This window comes from Nuphar pumila, chromosome 16 (genome assembly GCF_984573655.1).
Source record: "Nuphar pumila chromosome 16, dmNupPumi1.hap1.1, whole genome shotgun sequence".
Classification (NCBI taxonomy): domain Eukaryota; kingdom Viridiplantae; phylum Streptophyta; class Magnoliopsida; order Nymphaeales; family Nymphaeaceae; genus Nuphar; species Nuphar pumila.
This window is the reverse complement of record NC_143264.1, coordinates 9,931,599-9,951,945: the sequence shown is the minus strand read 5'-3', so window position 1 is coordinate 9,951,945 and position 20,347 is coordinate 9,931,599. Positions and strand designations below refer to the sequence as shown.

At 37.8% G+C, this 20,347-nt stretch overlaps 1 protein-coding gene across 1 annotated transcript; it reads right to left on the bottom strand.

Annotated features, from left to right (window-relative positions):
- Window positions 1-3,243: 3,243 nt before the first annotated feature.
- On the bottom strand, window positions 3,244-16,339 carry LOC149812893 (uncharacterized). Its single transcript, XM_089992080.1, has 4 exons — window positions 15,927-16,339; window positions 14,392-14,472; window positions 7,031-7,170; window positions 3,244-4,008 (listed from the first exon to the last, which is right to left on the bottom strand). The coding sequence occupies exons 1-4, from the start codon at window positions 16,239-16,241 to the stop codon at window positions 3,753-3,755; spliced, it is 792 nt and encodes a 263-aa protein (XP_089848206.1). The 5' UTR covers window positions 16,242-16,339; the 3' UTR covers window positions 3,244-3,752.
- Between the last annotated feature and the right edge of the window lie 4,008 nt (window positions 16,340-20,347).

The window sequence follows — 20,347 nt, the reverse complement described above, 5'->3', positions numbered from 1 at the left end:
TCTACATACTAAATCCTATAAAAAAGAGAAAGAAAAGAAGACTTAATGTGAAGAGTTACACAATGGTACGTGGGGGAATTGAGCAGCTATAAAAGGTCTTCTTGTCCCCTGCTACTCATAGAAGGAGTGAGGAAGAGAAAGGGAAATTGAAGATAAGTGCTTGTGCTGTAGCCGGAAAGGGGTTGAGGGTGTCCAACAACAACAATGGGTGTCCCAAAAGCAGCAGTGACCTCTTGCTTGTGGCCCTCATCTTTGCAGCTGAACCAGCAAATGGGTATCTGATGCCTAAAATTGGGATGCCATGCTTCATTGACTGCTACAGGAAGGTCTATCACAAGCTCACTCAGGACAGTAAACCTAGGAAGTTTTTTGTGATCAGAGACTAATGCATCAACTTTTACACCGACTTCATGATGGATCCACCGCATTTGGGTCCTCCTCAAGTTTTTAAATTGCCGCCATAGGGACCCAGAAAAGCAACCTGATGGAGTGATGGCTGATATGTGTACCACTTACATCTCTCTCTCTCTCTCTCTCTCTCTCCGGAGAAGCAGATTTGTCATTTAATGGCGGATTTTTTTTGGTCTGGGTGTCAACTTAAGAGTAAGCGTCATTTGGTTGGTTGGCGAACGGTGGTGTTACCTAGGCGTATGGTTGGCTTAGGTGTTTTTGCTCCAAGATAGAAAAGTATTGCTCTTGTGACCAAGCAATGTTGGATGGCTCATCAACCAGGTTCTCCATGTGCTCGTTTGCTTCATGCTAAATATGGTGCTCCCGATTTATCTTTTTTTTGTCAAAAAACCTGAGGGTTGGCTATTTCACACTTAAGAAGCATGTGGGTGAGAGCCTTATCGTTCTTCAGATATCAAATTGAGGATGCGAAAAATTATGATCAGTGGTTGCAATGGGCGATTGCACCAAATGGTGTGTTTCACACCCACAAAGTGTATATAGATCGTTGCTCCCCCCGGGGGCAGATTGGTTCCTGAGTGTGTGTTATGGGGTAAGGGCCCTTCTCCAAGATCTCGAGTCATGACTTGGTTAATTTTGCATGATAGGGTTCAGACTCACAGTTATTTAAAGAAGTTGGGCTTTCAGTTTCCAAGTTGGTGTGTGGTTTGTCAAGCTACTAAAGAAACTACTTTTCATTTATTCTGGTCATGCCCAATCTTTGTGGCCCTATTTAATAGGACATAGGGATCTCTAGACGTAATTGTCAAAGAGGAGTCTTTTACGCTTGATCTGCTCCTGAGCCCTATTGAAATTAGACGATGCAAGCGGTGGAGACTGATATGGAAGACATGGTTGCTTACTACTTGGTGGTTTGTTTGGATGGCACGCAATGATGCTACTTTCCATCAAATTTCGGTCATCCTTAATAATCTTGTCCATAAAATCCTGGTTGATGTATATGCGATTCTACGTATGCATCTTAGAGACCTCTCCTTCTGTCTGAACAACGTTCACTCATCGGTGGTTTCTTCTAATCCAGCAGATCCTGGTTGAGCTTGGCTTTGTTGTTTGTTGCTAGCTGTCTGTAGTTTTTTTTTCTTTATCTTTTGTTTTTCTATATTTTAGTTTTGTTTTCTATATTGTTTGGTTCATGGGTTCAACATTTTGTTGATCTTTATGAGTGGTAATGTTGATCATATATATATATATATATATATATATATATATATATATATATATATATATTATGTTGGTTAATGCTATGCTATATGAATAATTGACAAGGCAAATTATTTGCTCTTTTTTTTTAAGAAGAAAAATAAAGAAAAAAATAAATTGTTGGTTATGGAACATTTGATTTGAGTGTTAAGAGGTGCATTGCAGACGCATTGCAGGTAGAAATTCCATGACCATCTTGACCAATGTTGTCAAAATCGAATTGGCCTGGAATCAACCCGCTTCGAGGCCAAATTGTGTCCTGAATCGGTTCATTACTAAATTTTTGAAGTTTTTGTGATCTTTTAAATTTTATAACCTAGGGGTTGCCCTCGTGGCTAGCAGCGTGGTTGTTAAGGCCTTGAGATGAAGGTGTTGGATCAAACCTTGCTGGAGCAGGAGTATGTCTGTAGGTTTGGAAGGTGGAGCAGTGGTGGTCGTGGGGCTCCCACCTGTAGTTTGTCTCACTGGGGTGGGTTCCATTATGTAGCCTGACTCTCAGCGAGGGTTCCATGTTAATAAACAAGAAAACTGAATTGATTGGTTGAGCCCTAATTGTCTGATTTTCTGAATTTTTTGAAAATTTATTAGACTTAGAAACTAAACAGCAAGTGGCTTTTGATATGTCTATATGCTCTGCTCTAGAGATGTGTAACCCTCGTCCACTTTTAACAAAATGCAAATACATACCAAATAAAAAATTAAGATCATAAGAAGAAATAGATGAAGTTAAAAAGGGACCATATTTTCTACAATTGTTTGTATGCACAAATGTTTTTTTAGTCCTTTTTTATAAACAACCTTACATATGTGATCTGCATGTTCTTAGCTAGAATTCGCTCTTACTACGTCCGATTATGACATATAGGTAGATTTTTATAAGGCTTCAAGAATCAATGCCCTACAATGTCATACTTCACTGGGTCATAAAAGCATACCTTTTTTATTCTGATCCCCATTATTTTGAACATGTTGAATCCATCTATAAAGTCTGATTGTATCAAAACTTGCGTCCGATGTGATGGTGTGACTGGCCAGTGCGTTTGGGAACTCAAGCTGAGAAATTTCATTGTTGAAGTACTAACTGGAGACTACAACATCCCAGAGAACCAACCCTCCGAAGATTCCCTTCAGTTCAGAACTAAGATGACTCATTGTTCTGGTGTCACAGAGAGATGCATGGACAATTCAAGTTGCTGCAGATTTCCTAGTCAAGCACCCTGGAGCTGTTATATGGACTTAAGCAGGAGCTGAACGCCATGAAGCCACAACCCAAGTTGCATTCCAGTAGCATATTGTCATCTTAGTTGCACAGTGTGCAAGAAAATAATAAATACATTCAATAGTAAATTTAAGGCATTCATCTTACCCCAAACTAATTTATTGTATCCCCAACACGTTAAAACTCCAGATAACTGTGTTGCATATTACTGTGGCAGATAAAGATAACCAAATGCTGGACTCACATCACAAAGGAAGATTCATATTTTTCACACCAAAAGGGTAAACAATGGTACAAATTGACTTCCGTCAGTCATCTACAACTGACTCATGAAGAGAATAACAGATACACAGTAGAATAACAGATCAATATTTTCACACCAAAAGAGTAAACAAAGTACATGGCTTTTCAGCAAAGCCCTACAAATTTCTAGCAGTCATCGGCAACTCTCATGAAGAGAACAGATAAATATTAGTACAACAATCCCTATTTTCACACCAAAAGAGAATAAAATACATGGCTTTTCAACAAAACCCCACAAATTTCTGCAAGTAATCTGCAACTGACCTCAGTAAAACAAATCCATATTAGTACACCAGGCTGACAAAACTGACCAGCAATCCATGTGTGGGTGTAATCCAACAATGAGGGTGTCATTCGCTATCCATCTTGTGCAGGTTTATTTCAAGAATCAATGAGCAAAAGATCTATTCAGCACTGATCAACTAGAAAGAAACCAAATGGAGTTTTCTGAATTATCATATTGGAGCTTTATTTTCTCAGGCGCTGAATCACATGGACATGGTGCAGGAAACAAAAAAATCTCCATCTCAGGTGCTTCGAGAAGATCAGCAGAGGGTAGTTAGACTGGTAGTTGCTCTCCCATCTCAAGATGCTCCTTCTGGTCTATGGAAGCAATACACAAGCCATGTGGGAGAAAGAAGTAAACACCGAGAAACACAAATACTCCAAGATCTGCCTCTTCCCCTACAGCAGGCTGAGGAGGATTTCTCCAGTATATTTGACTTGTGCACCACAAGCAGTAGAGAAGCACAATGACTACGATAAGTTTTACAGACTGACTAATTTGAGATCCCATGGATTTTCCAGCACTTACTCTGCCACAATCAATAAAAGCACTCTAGCATTACAAGGAATGGAACTGACAATCTAATTCAAAATAAATAACAATAACGGGTAATCGTTTTGACAACAATTTCTGCTATTTGCTTGAATTGATGAGCAATTGGATATCAAAAGGATATTGTGTCAAAAATGCTAGAATGTAAAACCAGATCAAGTACAGTGTAAGAAACAAGAGAATCGCCCCGTGTCAACGTGGGTACGACGGCCAATCTGCCGTGTTGCAGTAACATAGTGCAAAACATAACGCCCTAGTTCAGACCATGCCCAAGAAGCTGAGGTGGGACATATGAGTATATGACCAACGCCAACACTCACAAACAAGGAGGGCCATAAGAAATAAATAGATTTTGAAGTTCTCTTCAAGTCAAAAGTTAAAAAAACTACAAATAACAAAAATCTTCTGAAATAAGGGTGGTTCTAAATAAATTCATACTTAAGCATGTGAAACTATGGCAAGCTTTTCAAGAGAATATCCCACAGAACCATCTGTAGCATAAAAAACCAGCAAGCGCCCCTAAAGTCTCAGTAGATTCGCATGATGTCTAGCAATCTGCCCTAGTAAGGATTCTAATGGCAATGGTAGCAATAAAAACCTTATAGATACACGAGCAGCTTCAGGTTTTCTTTTTGAATAGTTCCTTGTGGTCCATCAGATCACATTGTTTCCAACATTCCATGTTTAATGCCAGGAGTTTCTATCTGGCATCCTTTTCCAGGTTTCTGGTAAGAGGTAAAATGGTCACTTGGGACCCACTAAAAATGGCAGCTAAGTCATGCCTTGCGATGATTAAGGTAAGACTGCATACAGAACTTTACTATATTCCCAAACTGAATATTCAATTCTTCACGCACACTAAGAGAGAGAGACAGAGAGAGAGAGAGAGAGAGAGAGAGTAATAACCCTGTCTAATCTCTAGGATACATGTTTTGGCCATTTTCCCTCTGCCACTGCTTTCCAATTTTATGTTATCATTTGCTCCATCTCTTTATCAATTTTCTGTTCATTTTCCCCATGGTGTATGAACTAGAATTGCAAGCAAATCACCTTTCTGCTTCCCTATAACTAGCCAATTAAACCATGTTAGCCACCATGTCACCCAGACATGAAAAGCATGTGAATCCTATTCTATATGTTAATGCTACCTATGCAGACACAGTATATTTCCCACCACCCACAAATGCCAGCTGAGTGAGTAATAACCTAACAGAAATCAAGTCTAAGAGTTCAACATTTCCCATGCTTCCAAAGTCCCATGATACGCTTGGCAGTTGGCAGCAGAACATCTCCTCATCCATGGGAAATCATGCAGACAAGCCAACAAACATGTGTCTTCTTGTCTCTGCATTTTTTACTGTGCTAAAAAGCATGGAACCATGTGAATGTATTATTAAGATATAAACAGAAAGATGACCGCACTGTGCATGTGTTTTCATGTGCATCCGTATGTATGTATGTATGTATATATATATATATATATATGATAAGTCTCTGGTGCGGATGTGCATACGGTATCAATGAGATTAAATGAGCAATATATTATTGCTCATGCTTTTTGAAGTCAATATAACCTTATAGTTATGATCTAGATGGTTTGTTTGGTGGGGATCAACTTTTGAATCACCAAAATTTGATGCATATACAGGTTTTTTTTTTGGTGATTCGAAAATCAGCAGCTGTTAATGCACTAAATTTTCATGGCTTAGAAAAAGGTATTTTTTTGTCGAAAAACATGATCCAAGGGTTGATCACTAACAAATTGACTATGCTGAAAACATCTACAGGGTCAGGTTGAGTCAAAACAACTTGCACCTATGAGTTTCAACCCATTGATACCATATGCACACCCGCACCAGAGACTTTATATATATATATATATATCATTGTCACAAATATCACCGAGATTTTGAAAATCTTGCGATATTATCGTGATATATTCAAAGACCATATTAATCCCGAAAATACCACGAGATCTTCAAAATATAGTCTATTATAAATATCTCACAATAATATCGTGACATTTAAAAGACACAACAATTAATAAAAGGCAGAAACACTTACCGGTTTTCCGTATGAGAATTTAAAAGGGAATGCCCATGTGGCCCACTCCACTTGGAAAGGCCTGTTGCCTTGTAAATGGGCAGGCTACCTTTTAAATTGCTGCTCTTTTCAAAAGGAGCATTTAAAAGGGATGCTCTCTTTTCCAAAATAACATTTAAAAAGCATGCCAACGTGCTTACATGAAGCATGGAATGTGAACTAGGGCAGAGCCTCTTATATAGAAGTGGACTAAGCCCCCTTTCTTCCCTCCCCACAATATGGGACTATTTTTTGAACCATGAAATGTTGTGAACATGTATTACAAGATTATCTTATCACTCGTATGTTATTGCATATTTTATTTCTAATAAATTATGTAAGAAATACTTTATTTATCATATCACCCATTCACGTCATGTGTATTTGCTACAAATGTTTACTAGTTTTTTCTTATATATTATTTATAAATATTTTTTGATAAATTGATATTTACCTGAGGTATTCCCAATAAAAACAAGAATTTTTAAAATCTCCCAAGATATTTCACTGCCGAGAAATTGCCGAGAATATTTGTGACTATATATATATATATATAGATAAAATTCTAAAGCATAGCTGTCACATAAGCAAGGTAGCTTTCATTTTTTATTAGTTTGGTTGAGTAGAGAATTACTAGTTTCCTGCACAGACCATCAGCAGGTATAAGTCACTGATCATATCAGTTCTTATATAAACAACACTGAGAAGGGGCTCTTACAGCACTTTACCAATTCTCTATCTATATCGACTTCCAACCATGAATTTATGTGAATGACTATCTATTAATAAAGAAAATAAATTGAATTTTAGGACAAATTCAGTTTACCCAACCCTTCAGAAGAGTTTTACGGGGCAGACATGTCATTATGAAGAAGAAAAGAAAAGGACACATTCTATGTTACAACAACAAACATTACCTGTTGATGTAAACAAAGCCCATCAGCAAGCAAGTAGTTAAGATTCCAACTATGGTAACAGCATCAGGATTATTAGGAGCTCGACCTTCCCACCAACCTGTGCTCAAGATCCATGAGTATGTTGGAGAATGTCCATTTTCCTGTTCAGTTAAGTAAATTATCCTCAGAAAAAAGGAATTGCACCAAGTTACCTTAATGTCGCAAATGATATGTGCAATTGCCTTTTACAAACACAAATTTGTTTATCTTCTTTTGGAAAAAAGAAGTTACAGGTTGGAAAATCCTTCATTTAGGTTATAAATGCATATATCCATTTATGTGAACAGTTCTAATGACTGCCAGATTATGTTTGGTGAATCAATTCTTTTGCCTTTCCGTGTGGTATTTTCCCTATGTTAAATTGCACTTCACATTAAATTGGAAAAAAAGAAAACATATGTTACAGAGATTGAAGCCATACTTTCACCACCCATCAAAGAGTCACAATAAAGCACGTTGAGAAGATATTTGCATAATGCCTCATGGTTGGGTAGCTGTGTGTTGCACCAATTCTGAAAGTATTTAGAGGTTTATACTTATAATGTTATGCTAGTGCATATTATGATATTTTGCTTATAACTTCTCCTATTTTAATTAAAATTTAGGTTTTTTTATTTTGTTACATTCCTATTTTATCTATTGTAGTAGTTTTTCTTATATTTTGTCATTTAAAAAATTGCATTTAAGAATTTCCAATTCCCAAACATCAATAACAGAATGTAACACTTCTTGTCCAAGTCAACTAATTGAATCATATACTCCAGTTTTAGAATGGTAGGTGTTGACACGTGTTTATAAGGGTCTTGTGGGCTTTCGTATTAATTTCTATTTGGTATGGGTCTTTCTGTAATTTGGTGCTCATGGTTAATCTCTATTTAAGAAGAGATTAACCCTAATATGAAATTACTCTCTCTCTCTCTCTCTCTCTCTCTCTCTCTCTCTCTCTCTCTCTCTCTCTCTCTCTCTCTCTTGCTAGAAAACATAGCCGGATTCAACATGGTATCAGAGCTTTTGTCGATTCTGAAGGCTTGAGTCTCCTGCGTCTTCATCTGCATTCCAAGGATCGATCGGGACTTCTCAAAGCATATCGACTGGTTCTGGTGGACGTGGACAAAGGAGGTCTATATTAGATCTGACCTCCTGTCCGAGTCTCGACTCACAGGAGCTCGCCATCAATCTGGCCTCCGATCCTTAATCTGTTTTGTCACCATGAAAAGGATATGATCTGGTGACGAAACAGATTTCTGAAGCCCGATTTTGTTGTTGCTCATCATGGAGTCGAAAACCCTAAAATCTGTCGAAGATGGTGTGTCGTGATTTGGCAGGTTGGAGGCAGCATGCTGATATCATGGCATTGATGTGTACTTTGTTGTTGTATTTGTCAATTTAGTGTCTGTCACATGGTGTTGATCAGATATGTCTTCAGAACAGATCTATTAATGTAGTGGATCAGATCTGATCCGTTGTGGACGTGAGGGGTCGTTAGTGTTTTTGGCGAGCAACAGTCTCCGTGTTGTCGTGGATCGTTATACATATCAGATCTGACCTGTCGTGGGTCTCCCTTCTGTTGTTGGTGCTCGAGGATCCTGCTAGTCGAGAAAGGTGAAGTAGGAGATCTAAAACACAGTGTCAGATCACTTGTCAGATCGTGGATCATGATCTGCCTAGTTCAAATCACCACGCTCGTGGATTCTGCTGTAGATTTAAAAGGGGTGTTTGGTGTCATGACCGTGACTGTGGTGCGGTGAGCGTGGATTCTGCTGTGGCTGACTGTGGGAAGTTACTGCAAGTGTCGTGAAAAAGTGGATGGAAGCAATCAGATCAGGTGGAGATCTGATTCTTTGGTTGATGTTGATACAGATCTGGAGTCAGATCTGACAGAAGTCGCCGGGATCTGTCATGCGTTGAAAATCCAGGTCTAAAATCAGATTTTACATGAGAAAATCTGTTCGCTGTCGATGATCAGATCTTGTGGAAATCTGATCAGTGTAGGTCAAAATCAAATGGTCACGGATACAGGTATGAGTTTTGTGTTGAAGTTGTGAAGTTGGTAAGAGGTTAAATGTAGTCAATTGTCAAAAAAAAAAAAATCGTGTGATCCTGGTAGTTCAGATTTGATCACAAATCTGAGAGTAGAGAAGATTAAATACATATTTTAGTCGGGGACATGCATAATTTTGGTTTGAGTCGTTCAAATCTGGTCGTCTCGAAGAAATATTTATATCCAATAGTCGTGGATCTGCATTTTTTTTTAGATCTGATCATAGATCCGAGTGTGGTGAATACTAGATTTTTTTTGTGAACCTCCATACTACCTTTTTTGTTTGCTCATATCTGGTTGTCGTGAAAGAGTGTTTATATTAAATAGTCGTGGTAATGGCTGATTCATGAAAAAGGGAGCAGAAAGCAGATGGGTCGTCAGATTATAAAGCATTCGCTAATCCCTTGGCTCAAGTGGCTAAATCAGATGCAGATTATTCCAATTATATTGTTACTCTTAGCAGGGCTGAATATGGCGAGCTTCTAGCCTTACGCCTAGCTACTTCGAACTCTCCTATGGCCAAGGTTGCGTACTCGGCAGGTGATGGCCTATTTGGCCAAGGTGGTAGGTGGATCATTGATTCAGGAGCCTCTAGACACTTGAGTGAAAATTCGTGTAACTTTTTAAGTTTAAAACCTGTGCCTGATCATAAAGCGTAGTTCTTGTTGATGGGAGTTCTTCCCCAATTGTAGGGCAGGGAAACATGTCTATTTCCCCTACTCTTCAATTGTCAAATGTTCTTCATGCTCCTTTTCCACAGAATCTATTATCTGTCAGTCGAATGACAAAAGAGTTGAATTGTAGGGTGATTTTTTATCCTAGGGGTTGCACTTTTCAGGACTTGCTGACGGGGAAGAGGATTGGTGGCGGCTACGAGGAAGGTGGTGTGTATTATCTACATCAACCAGTGGGTTCGGTGTATTCTGCTGTTACATCATCCTCAAGACCTCTATTGTGGCATCATCGTCTGGGTCACCTTCCAATGTCAAAACTTTGTCATGTCATTCCTCATATACCTCCTTCAGTTTCTTTTCAGTGTGAAACATGTCAATTGGGAAAACATTGTCGAAGCTCTTTTCCCTCTAGTCAGAGTCCGTCGAGTCAAAAATTGTTTGATCTTCTTCATGTCGATGTATGGGGTCCGAGTAGGATTCCTAGTAGGACTTAATGTCGTTATTATTTGGTTATTGTTGATGACTTCTTAAGGTTATCGTGGGTGTTCCTGTTGAAATATCGGTCTCAATGCCCTGTCATTCTTAAATCTTTAATTGCTGAAATAAAGACTCAATTTGACATGTGTGTTAAAATTGTTCGCACTGATAATGCTCTTGAGTTCAAATCCAAAGACTTGCTTCAATTCTATTCTGCTAATGGGATTCAACCTCAATTTACATGTCCTCATACATCTCAGCAAAATGATGTGACTGAGAAGAAACATAGACAAATTCTTAATGTCACTCAGTGCCTAATGATTAAATCCAATATGCTTGCATCATACTGGGGCGATACGGTTTTGACTGTCGGTTTTCTTATAAATCGCATGCCTTCAAGTTCTGTAGAAGACCATATCCCAATTCAAATTCTCCATCCAGAGGTTCCTCTCTTTCCCATCCCCCTTAAAGTTTTTAGATGTGCGTGTTTTGTGTATAAGCTAGGTCCTGATCGAGATAAACTTGCTTCACAGTCTATTAAATGTGTTTTCCTTAGGTATCCTAAGAATAAAAAATGATATCGTTGTTATGACCCTATATCCCATAAAGAGTATGCAGTGCGGACGTTACCTTCTTTGAGTCTATTGCATATTTTTTGAGTACTACTCCAAGGTTACAAGAGAGCCATGGTGATGTCCTTCCTCTATCGATTCCTCATTTTCCGTTAGAGTCATTTTCTCCACAGTCTTTGGCTCTATCCTTTGGTGAGTCTCGCTTCCGAAACCCTCCTATAGTATACACTCACAAGTTACCTCCTACCTCCATGCCCCCATTATCTCCTTCACCTGAGGTAAGCATCTCTGAGCATCCTGAAGTTTCTGCTCTTGATGATGATCTTCCTATTACTCTGCGCAAGGGAAAAAGACAGTGCACCCTTCATCCCATTTCTCAGTTTGTTTCAGAAGTTAATCTTGGGGCATCTATGAAGAATTTTATTTCGACTCTGTTTGCCTCCTCTATTCCGCTTCATCACAGTCAAGCTCTATTCGACCCAAAATGGATGCAGGTTATGCAGAACGAGATGGATGCCCTATGCTCTCGGGGTACTTGGGACTTGGTTGATCCTCCTACTGATGTAGATATTATTGGCTGCAAATGGGTATATACCATTAAATATAACTCGGATGGGTCAATTAAACGGTACAAAGCCCAGTTGGTTGCAAAAGGCTATACTCAAACTTATGGTGTTGACTTTTTTGAAACTTTTTCCCCAGTTGCTCGTCTTGGCACTATCCGTCTCGTTCTTTCTGTTGTTGTGCACTATGGATGGCCCTTGTTTCAGTTGGATGTCAAAAATGCCTTTTTGTATGGGGATTTGCATGAAACAGTTTACATGCAACAACCCCCAGGCTTTGAGGTTCAGGGAGAGTGTCAGAAGGTCTGCAAGTTGAAGAAGGCCATTTATGGCCTGAAGTAGAGCCCTCGGGCATGGTTTCACAAATTATTTGAGGTAATGTCGGGTTTTGGATTTGTCAGGTCAACTTCAGACCATTCATTGTTTATCAAGAAAACTAGTGTTGGAATTGTTGTTATGGTGGTATATGTCGATGACATCATATTGACAGGGAGCAATGCTCAAGATATTTCTGCAACAAAGGATCATCTTAGAAACATTTTGTTACTAAAGATCTTGGTTCCCTCCGATATTTTCTGGGTATCGAGGTTGCAAGAAACAAAGAAGGCTTAGTTTTGTCACAAAGAAAGTATGTGTTGGATTTATTAAAAGAGAATAGAATGCTAGGAGCGAAGCCAACTAACATTCCGATGGATCCCAAAACTCATGTGTTCGATGAGAAGTCTGAATATGCGGATAGTGTCAGTTTTAGATCCTTGGTGGGTAAGTTGTTATATGTGACTGTTACTAGACCTGAAATTTCATTAGCCGTGAGTAAAATCAATCAATTCATGGATAAGCCTACCAAAGTTCACTGGAATGCAGCTATGATGGTTCTCAGGTACTTAAAGTCATCTTCTGGTAAAGGACTGTTGTTTAAACAAAATTCTTCCTTAGACGTAGTTGCTTACACTGACGCAGATTATGCGGGGTCTATTAAAGATAAAAAGTCAACAACTGGATTCTGTATTTTTGTGGGAGGAAATCCCGTTGCTTGGAGGAGTAAGAAACAAACTGTTGTAGCCAGGTCCAGTGTTGAATCGGAATACCAAGCTATGGCTTAGAGCGCAACTGAGATTATGTGGGTAAAATCAGTTTTGACCGACCTTCAGATGAAAGTATCCCTACCTATGTTGATGGTGTGTGACAATAGGGTTGCTACATATATTGCCAACAACCCAGTTTTTCATGAAAGGACTAAACATATTGAAGTTGACTGTCACTACATACGTGACTTGGTTCAGACTGGTTATATTTGCACAGATCATGTATCTTCCGAAGATCAAGTAGCTGATGTCTTCACCAAGGCTCTCACGAGGCCTAGTTTCTCTCATTGTTGTGACAAGCTGAGCATGATTAATATCTATGCTCCAGCTTGAGGGGGAGTGTTGAGATGTGTTTATAAGGGTCTTGTGGGCTTTCGTATTAATTTCTATTTGGTATGGGTCTTTCTGTAATTTGGTGCTCATGGTTAATCTCTATTTAAGAAGAGATTAACCCTAATATGAAATTACGATTTCTCTCTTTCTCTCTATAAGTCTTGCTAGAAAACATAGCCAGATTCAACAGTAGGTGTCTGAATTAAGCAACTATGCCAACAAAAAGTATAGTTCCTCAAACTAAGGTTGTAAGTATCGTATCATTACCCGTATCGATCGGGCCAAAAGTAACACCGTATTGTATCATAAATGTATCGTAAATTTTTAATAAGAAAACCCCAAAAATCCAAAAAATTAATTAAAATCATAAAATTTTAGCAAAAATTCTAAAAAAAATCATATCATATTAAACAAACATGAATTGCACAAAATACAACAATAAAAGCACATATGAAGCATTTATGTCTCCATGAGCTGCTATGAATGGCATGCATATCTCATAAGAAAAATGTAAATTGTGAAATAATAAACAACAACACTAAGCTAACAAGTAATAAGATACATAACCGTGCATGTTTACATAAACAAAAACAAAATTACCAAGTGTTTTTCAATACTTAAAAATTTTACATAACTAATTTTTTTAAATTCAAACAAAAATGAAGACTTATTCTTCTTCTTGCAAGAAATCAAACCCAAATCACTCTCAAGTTCTTTGCTTAAGAAATCTTATATATTTCAAAAAAAAAGAAAAAAAAAACAAATTGGGTGCAACATAAAATGCACTAATTGTGTATCGTAAGATACACCCTGTATCAGGGTGTATTGTACGATACACTCAATTCAGGTACCATACACACCCGTACTCGATTACAGGTGTGTATCATATCGATTAGGCCCAAAGTAACGATACAAATTGTACCATATCGTACGATACTTACAACACTGCCTTGAACTGTCAGTACATCGATGGACACATCTTTGCATCCAACATTCCAAACACTAATGTCGTATTCAAAATTGAAAGAAGAATAATGTGATCAAGTTCATTATTATTGTAACTTCTACTCAAAAGAAAAACCTATCATCTACAACATATATACTAGATTTAGAACTGGAATCAAGGAATCAACACATAAAAACATAAAAAAAATTGAACACGTCAATTGTGACAGGAGACCAACACAAAAACTATTAACAATCACTTCTCAAGAAACAGAACGGAGCCAATAGAAACAACCGTGAAACAAAATCATCATTCTCAAAGTAAAGGATATAATATTGCAAACCAATGGAATTACATGATCAAGATTATTATTATAATTATTGTAACTGCTACTCAGCAGGAGATTCTATCATCTAGAACATCTCTATTTGATTTAGAACTGGTGCAAATGAATCAACACATGAAAATGTAGACAAAATTGAACACTTGTCAATTGTAAAAGTAGACCAACACAAATACCATTAGCAATCGCTTCTCAAGAAACAGAAGAGAGCTAATATAAACAATGGTGAAACAAACCAGCATTGTTGAAGTAAAGGAAAGAAAATTGTAAGCCAATGGAATAGAATACCTCAAATAGGTGATCTAAGAAAAAGTGTGATAATGATCCTGCAGCCACCAAAAATAGGCACTGCCTTCTTTTAAGAGGCATCTGCAGTTACACAATTACAGAATTACATAAAGCACACAGAGGAAGGCAACACCAAAGACAAACGTGCACTTATCAAGCACTCTATCTTCTATGAAAATAAATAGTAGAAAAAGGAAAGAGAAACAGACTTAGATATATTGGACATTGTATACAGATCTCCTTTTTTCCCCGAAGGATCTTAAACAGCAAATAAACACAGAGGACAAAGGCACGGAAAAAATAAAATGCACAAGCCTCATTATAGCAGCAAATCTAAGCAGAAATAGTGAAATACAAGTTAAATATAACACCAGATGACATGAGAAACTTAACACGGGTGTAGGATGGAAGTTCATCGTATAAATAAAATCTCAGTTTCTGTGAATTAAAATGTCCGAAAAAAGAGAGTTTGCATCTATGTATATATTATCAATGTTTTTATTTGTCAAACTTCATAATGTTAGTTACTAGAAAGAGGAACAGCATAACTTAAATTTTCAAATATTCCAGAAAAATATTTCCAGGAGCTGATTTTTATCAAAGAAACGAGCAGGCTCAGTTCATGTTAGCGTCTTTTACCTATATGGACATGTTAATGCTATAAAATAACTATATGGACCACCCTTAGCTACTCAAACACTAATCATCAACCCAAATTCGTCAAGTTAGTTGTCATTTTATCAACTCATAAAGCATGACCAACATCAATGCGTCTATAATCAAAAGACCCTAAAACAAGATTCATCAAGATCTCCATCGATGCCAAGAGAAATTAATATAAGAAGGTTCAGTTCCATTCCGATAGGCAAAACAAGGTCCTAATTTCTATTTCACAATTATCCCACAGAAACAATCAGAACCAGTTGAACATTTCAACTTTTTTTTAGACCACAAAAAGCAGTTCTGCTCCACATAAAGAAAAAGAAGAAGCGAAATTCCAATTCTCCTAATATCAAATTTGAAATCTTTGTCAATTTTTACAGAAGCTAAAAGAACACATCTGAAAATTTTTCCTATTTCGCGAGAAAAGAATCAATCCCAATCAAAAACTTGCCAAATTTTCACCTAACCAGGATCACAAAAATCCTACATTTCATCATTTTTTATACAAACAAGCCAAACACTAACCCCAATTATACCCAATTCCCAACTATCATCATCATCAAGTCTTATCCCAACTACATGGGCTCGGCTTTACGACTCCTATTTCTCCATTCTTGTGTATCTACAGCTAAAACTTAGGTCACTTTACAATCTTTCATGTCACCCCCATACCCAACTACCGAACCCTCAATACTCGGTTTGGCACCAATTACCGCGACACCACCAAAACCAAACCCCTCTTTGTCTTCATAATTTTCACAAACAAAGCAAAAAAAATCAAATACCCAATTCAAAACTCGCGCAAACTCGACCGAAATCAAGACACCCACTTCCAAATTCCAGTAATTACGAACACCCATCTGCTCAATTACCCCGGAAATCGTGTCCAAGAAGCCTCTCCGAAGGGCGACTCTGGAGAGCCAACTGTAGAAGAGCGTGAGGGGGAAGCCGAGGATGAGGACGTAGTAGAAAGGGTGGTGGAGGAAGTCCATGAGGGAGGACCCGATGGCCTCGCCAGCGCCGATGGAGGAGCTAAGCCACTCGGAGAAGGAGCCGAGGTCGGGGCCGAGGAAGGAGTTGAGGGCGTAGACGAGGCAATGGTGTGGGGTGAAGCCGCCGCCGGAGATGTGCATGAGCCCCGTGCCCACGCCGAGGCTGTACACCAGGTGGGGCCCAGGACCCGGCATCCCGGTGACCGTTGGACTCTAGGGTTTTACGGTTTCAGGGGCTATAGGGGTTTTGTGGGGAGGGGAGAAGGGCTCTTAGGGGTGATCTCTGAGGGTCATTGTCTAACACTGAATTAGAGCAGACTCCATTGGAGCTTTCATTTGCAGTGGACTTCCCAATGGTGGTGGGAATGTCAAAGGGGAGACGTTTGGGTCGGATATCAGACCGATTTGGGTCCATATCCAATTAGGTAGATGATTTGGATCTTGGTATGGATCTTTGAAAACCATAACTGGTAGATGTCTAGAAGATTTTCAGTAAATAACAGTTGTACGTTGCATTTAAGTATATCTGTTAGGGTGCTTTTGATTGACGTGGATCTTTAAGGAGATCCATGAACCCACGGATCAAGGCATGGCTCCCAGACCTCGATCCAACCCTATTTAAATGGAGGATCAAAGCATCTCTAGTCAAATATACTCAGATCATGGGTGGGATAACTTCATTTTGGGTCGTACAACTCAATCCGTCCAACTATATATGAGTGTTTTAACATGTTTATTATGGATTTTAGCCTTGGATATAGATCTCATGTTGAAACCTAAAAATTTTAAAAATATTTAAAAATTAGGTAATTTAAGAAAAAATAAAATTTAATATTTTTTATATATAAATTCTTTAATCAATATTATATTACATCTAATTATGAAAGTTTATTATAAAAAATATCAAACCCTAAAATCAAATTGTCAAACTCTATTAAACTATAAAACCTTAAAATCCAAAAAAATGAATCATAAATAAACCAAAAAACCCTAAACTATAAGAAAAATAAATCATAAAATTAAATAAAAAAACCCTAATCAAAGAAGAAATAAACAACCCTAATCAAATTAACTATAAAAAGCCTGAATTAAATTTTTTTGATTCAAAGCCATAATCATAAAAAATTTAAAAAAAACTCTAATAAAATTAACTATAAAAAACTCTAAATTAAAATTTTGATTTAAAACCCTAATCATAGAAAATCAAATAAAAAATCCTAATCAAATTAACTACAAAAATCCATAATTTAAGAAATTTGATTCAAAGTCATAATCAATGAAAATCAAAGAAACAAAAAACCCCTAATCAATTATATCCGTTAGTTTCTGTCTAATCTTGGATAAGACATCAAAGAAACCCTTGAAAATGAAAAAGTGATTAGACAATAGGCCAAGATTGAAGGCAACAAAAGTAATCATTTTAGCTAGTTTCTTTGTTTCTTAAGGCAGAGTTTGATTTTCCAGACAAACGCCGTACAGGCAGAACATGCAGTGTTTGTCTGGTACGGACCAGCTGGCACATACTGTACAGAGACGCTTCCTGACGCTCTGAGTGCTGCTTGGCAAACACGGGACAACTCTCCGGCAGGGATCGATGGGTTCGCATCCAGTGAGTCAAACACACCCTAAAAGAATCTTGTTGAGTGCGTTTGATGGCTTTGGGCATGTAATGAGTGGATCTCTAATGTTTTTTTTTTAAAGGCAAGCTAGGGTTCGTACCACTGGGTTTTGAACCTGCAACGTCCCACCACAAGAAGACGTACACTGACAGCTCCTACTCACCCCAGCTTGCATTTAAAAAAAAATAGAAATTGCAAACCCTTGAGGGTGGTTCTAGGGATGGCAGTGGGGCGGGGCAGGGGACAAGGTCTCCATCCCCGGCGGGGATGGATTTTATCCTCCACCCCCGGTTCAAGCGGGGATATTGCGGGGAAAAGTCGTCGGGGCGGGGATGAGGCGGGGACGGGGCGGGGCGGGGAAAAGTGCACGTCCATCCCCGCCTCCATAACCTTCGTCCCCGCCTCCATCCCCGTTTCATACCCTTCATCCCCAGTCCAAACGGGGCAAGGCGGGGTGGGGCCCCGCTTTCTCCCTGTTCACTGCCATCCCTAGGTGGTTCTAGATCCGACATGCACTGATGAGAGGTGTACTTCCATGGTCACTAACGTACAAGATAGTTTCAACAGTTTCTTAGTATTAAAAAATTGCTTATTGAACCACTAAGTTGGTGGATGCGGATCCAATCAATTTGGTTGCATTGGTACCAATGTTGTATCGGTGCTTATAGATAGAAAATCCATACGATACTAACCTGAATAGGCTATTTTTTAATAAATGTAAAAATACTTAAAATTAAAATTTTTAATATTATTTTAATGGTTTTAACACGTGATATTTTGATTGACTCAAAATATTTTTAATTATTTTTTAGCTGATTCAGAACGATTCGCTTGTGAATTGGTACTGGCAGATCCACTTGAGAATTGGTATCGGCCTATTCACCTGAATCGTTGGCCAAACTGGTTCAGGGACGATACCAATTGGGACAACAAAAAGTTACCAAAATCGGTATGAATTGGCCGAAGAATCGGGCCCTTAGCCGATTCAAAAGGGGTCGATACGTGTCGTTTTAATTCAATTTTTTAATAAAAATTTTAAAAAATAAAAAATTGTTTAATTTTTTTTATTTAATATCAGTTGTTATCTAATGGTAAAATGTTATCATTCACAAACAATTTGATTCAATTCGATTCTTAGTTTTTTTTTTCAAAACCGATCTACCTATTGAACCGATCCTAACAACATTTTGACAAAAACACCACCTCTCTCATTGGCCAAACCTCATTATATGAGTATTTTACTAAAGCATCAGTGGATGTAAACGGTTCGGATTCAGATCGGCTGTCCAATCAAATTTTAATTCATTTGGTCAGATTGGCTAGCCAAAGTGGATCCTACCATTATTTGGATTTGACTTGGCATCAAATTTTGTGGAGTAAAATCCAAATATGAGTATAAGTAAATGTCAGATTTTAAACTAGTCAGTTTTGAATTCAGTTTTTGTAGATCTTCATCAGACTCTAAACCTAAATTCAGATCTGATTATGCTAGATCTGAACGGAGTCTGACCTGTTTAGGAGTTTACATCCTATCAGAGGTTGGGTTATAAATGGATCGGATATGGTTCAGATCTGCCAGCTACTGAATCTCATTTTTGAAGAATTGAATTTGAATTTAGACTTAGATTTGAATCAAATCTTACTGAAATTTTAGATCCGGTTTGAAACCTTATAGTATTGGATCGGGTGGAAAGCGATGAAGTCCATATGTTTTTAAGTGAAAAAAAACGAGTTGGGCTTGACCTGATTATGACTGGGACCCTAGCCTATTTGCTGATAAGATTTCAAACAAGGACCTAAATAAACCCAACTTTATCTATTTTAAATCTGACCCAAATTCAGATAAATACTATTTGGATCCAATAACATGAATTGGATCTAAATAAAAAGTCTGACCCGTTTGCATCCCTAATTCAGAGGGAGTAGGCAGAGGGAGTAGGCACATGACATGTTGGCGTCCGCGGTAGTTGGACTAAAGGTGCAAGACTATTCCTGGTTCAACCAAACTATACAACAACCATCAATTTAACAGCTGTCAATTTATGATCAGAAAAACAAAAATCATTACATTTATTTGAGTTCATTTTCATTTAAAAAAAATGTGAGAAAAAAAAGTTTCACACTTTAATAGAACACAAGAAAAACTATTAAAAAACTATGTGAAAACAATAAATGAAAAATAACCCTATTGTACGACAAAAATAACGTGTTTTTCAAGAATGCTTTACAATTTTTTAAATCTGCTAGATGTTCAAATTCATAATTTTTTGGCTTGAAAAGAACCTTTTTATCTTTTTGAATTTCCTTCATACATAGGAACTTCCTCCCAAATATGAGAATATGCGATTTTTAAATACGAGTCTAAATATATGAATTTTCTCTTAAGTTGAAAAGATCTCCAAAATGTGTGCACCTTTTTAATTAACTATTATATTTGCGAATGTCTTAACCTCCATACACGGATGTCCTCACACATTTATGAATGTCCTCTTTCATGTGCCCTTTATGCAATGTTAGTAAAAGGAGGTTTGCATATTTTGGAGACCTTTGCAACTCTTGGTTGCAAATATCGTAATGTATTTACGAATGTTAGGACATGTTATGGTATTTGCAAAACTGCCGCTAAAGGTTAAAAAAACTTTTAGGAACACTTCAAAAGCACGCTAAAGCCTCTAGCAATGC

Coding starts and splice junctions, on each gene's coding strand:
- LOC149812893 (XM_089992080.1), bottom strand. CDS start 16,241: ATGCCGGGTCCTGGGCCCCACCTGGTGTACAGCCTCGGCGTGGGCACG. Junction 14,473..15,926: donor TCTTGGACACGATTTCCGGG/GTAATTGAGCAG, acceptor GTGTAACTGCAG/ATGCCTCTTAAAAGAAGGCA. Junction 4,009..7,030: donor GGCTTTGTTTACATCAACAG/GTAATGTTTGTT, acceptor TGATTGTGGCAG/AGTAAGTGCTGGAAAATCCA.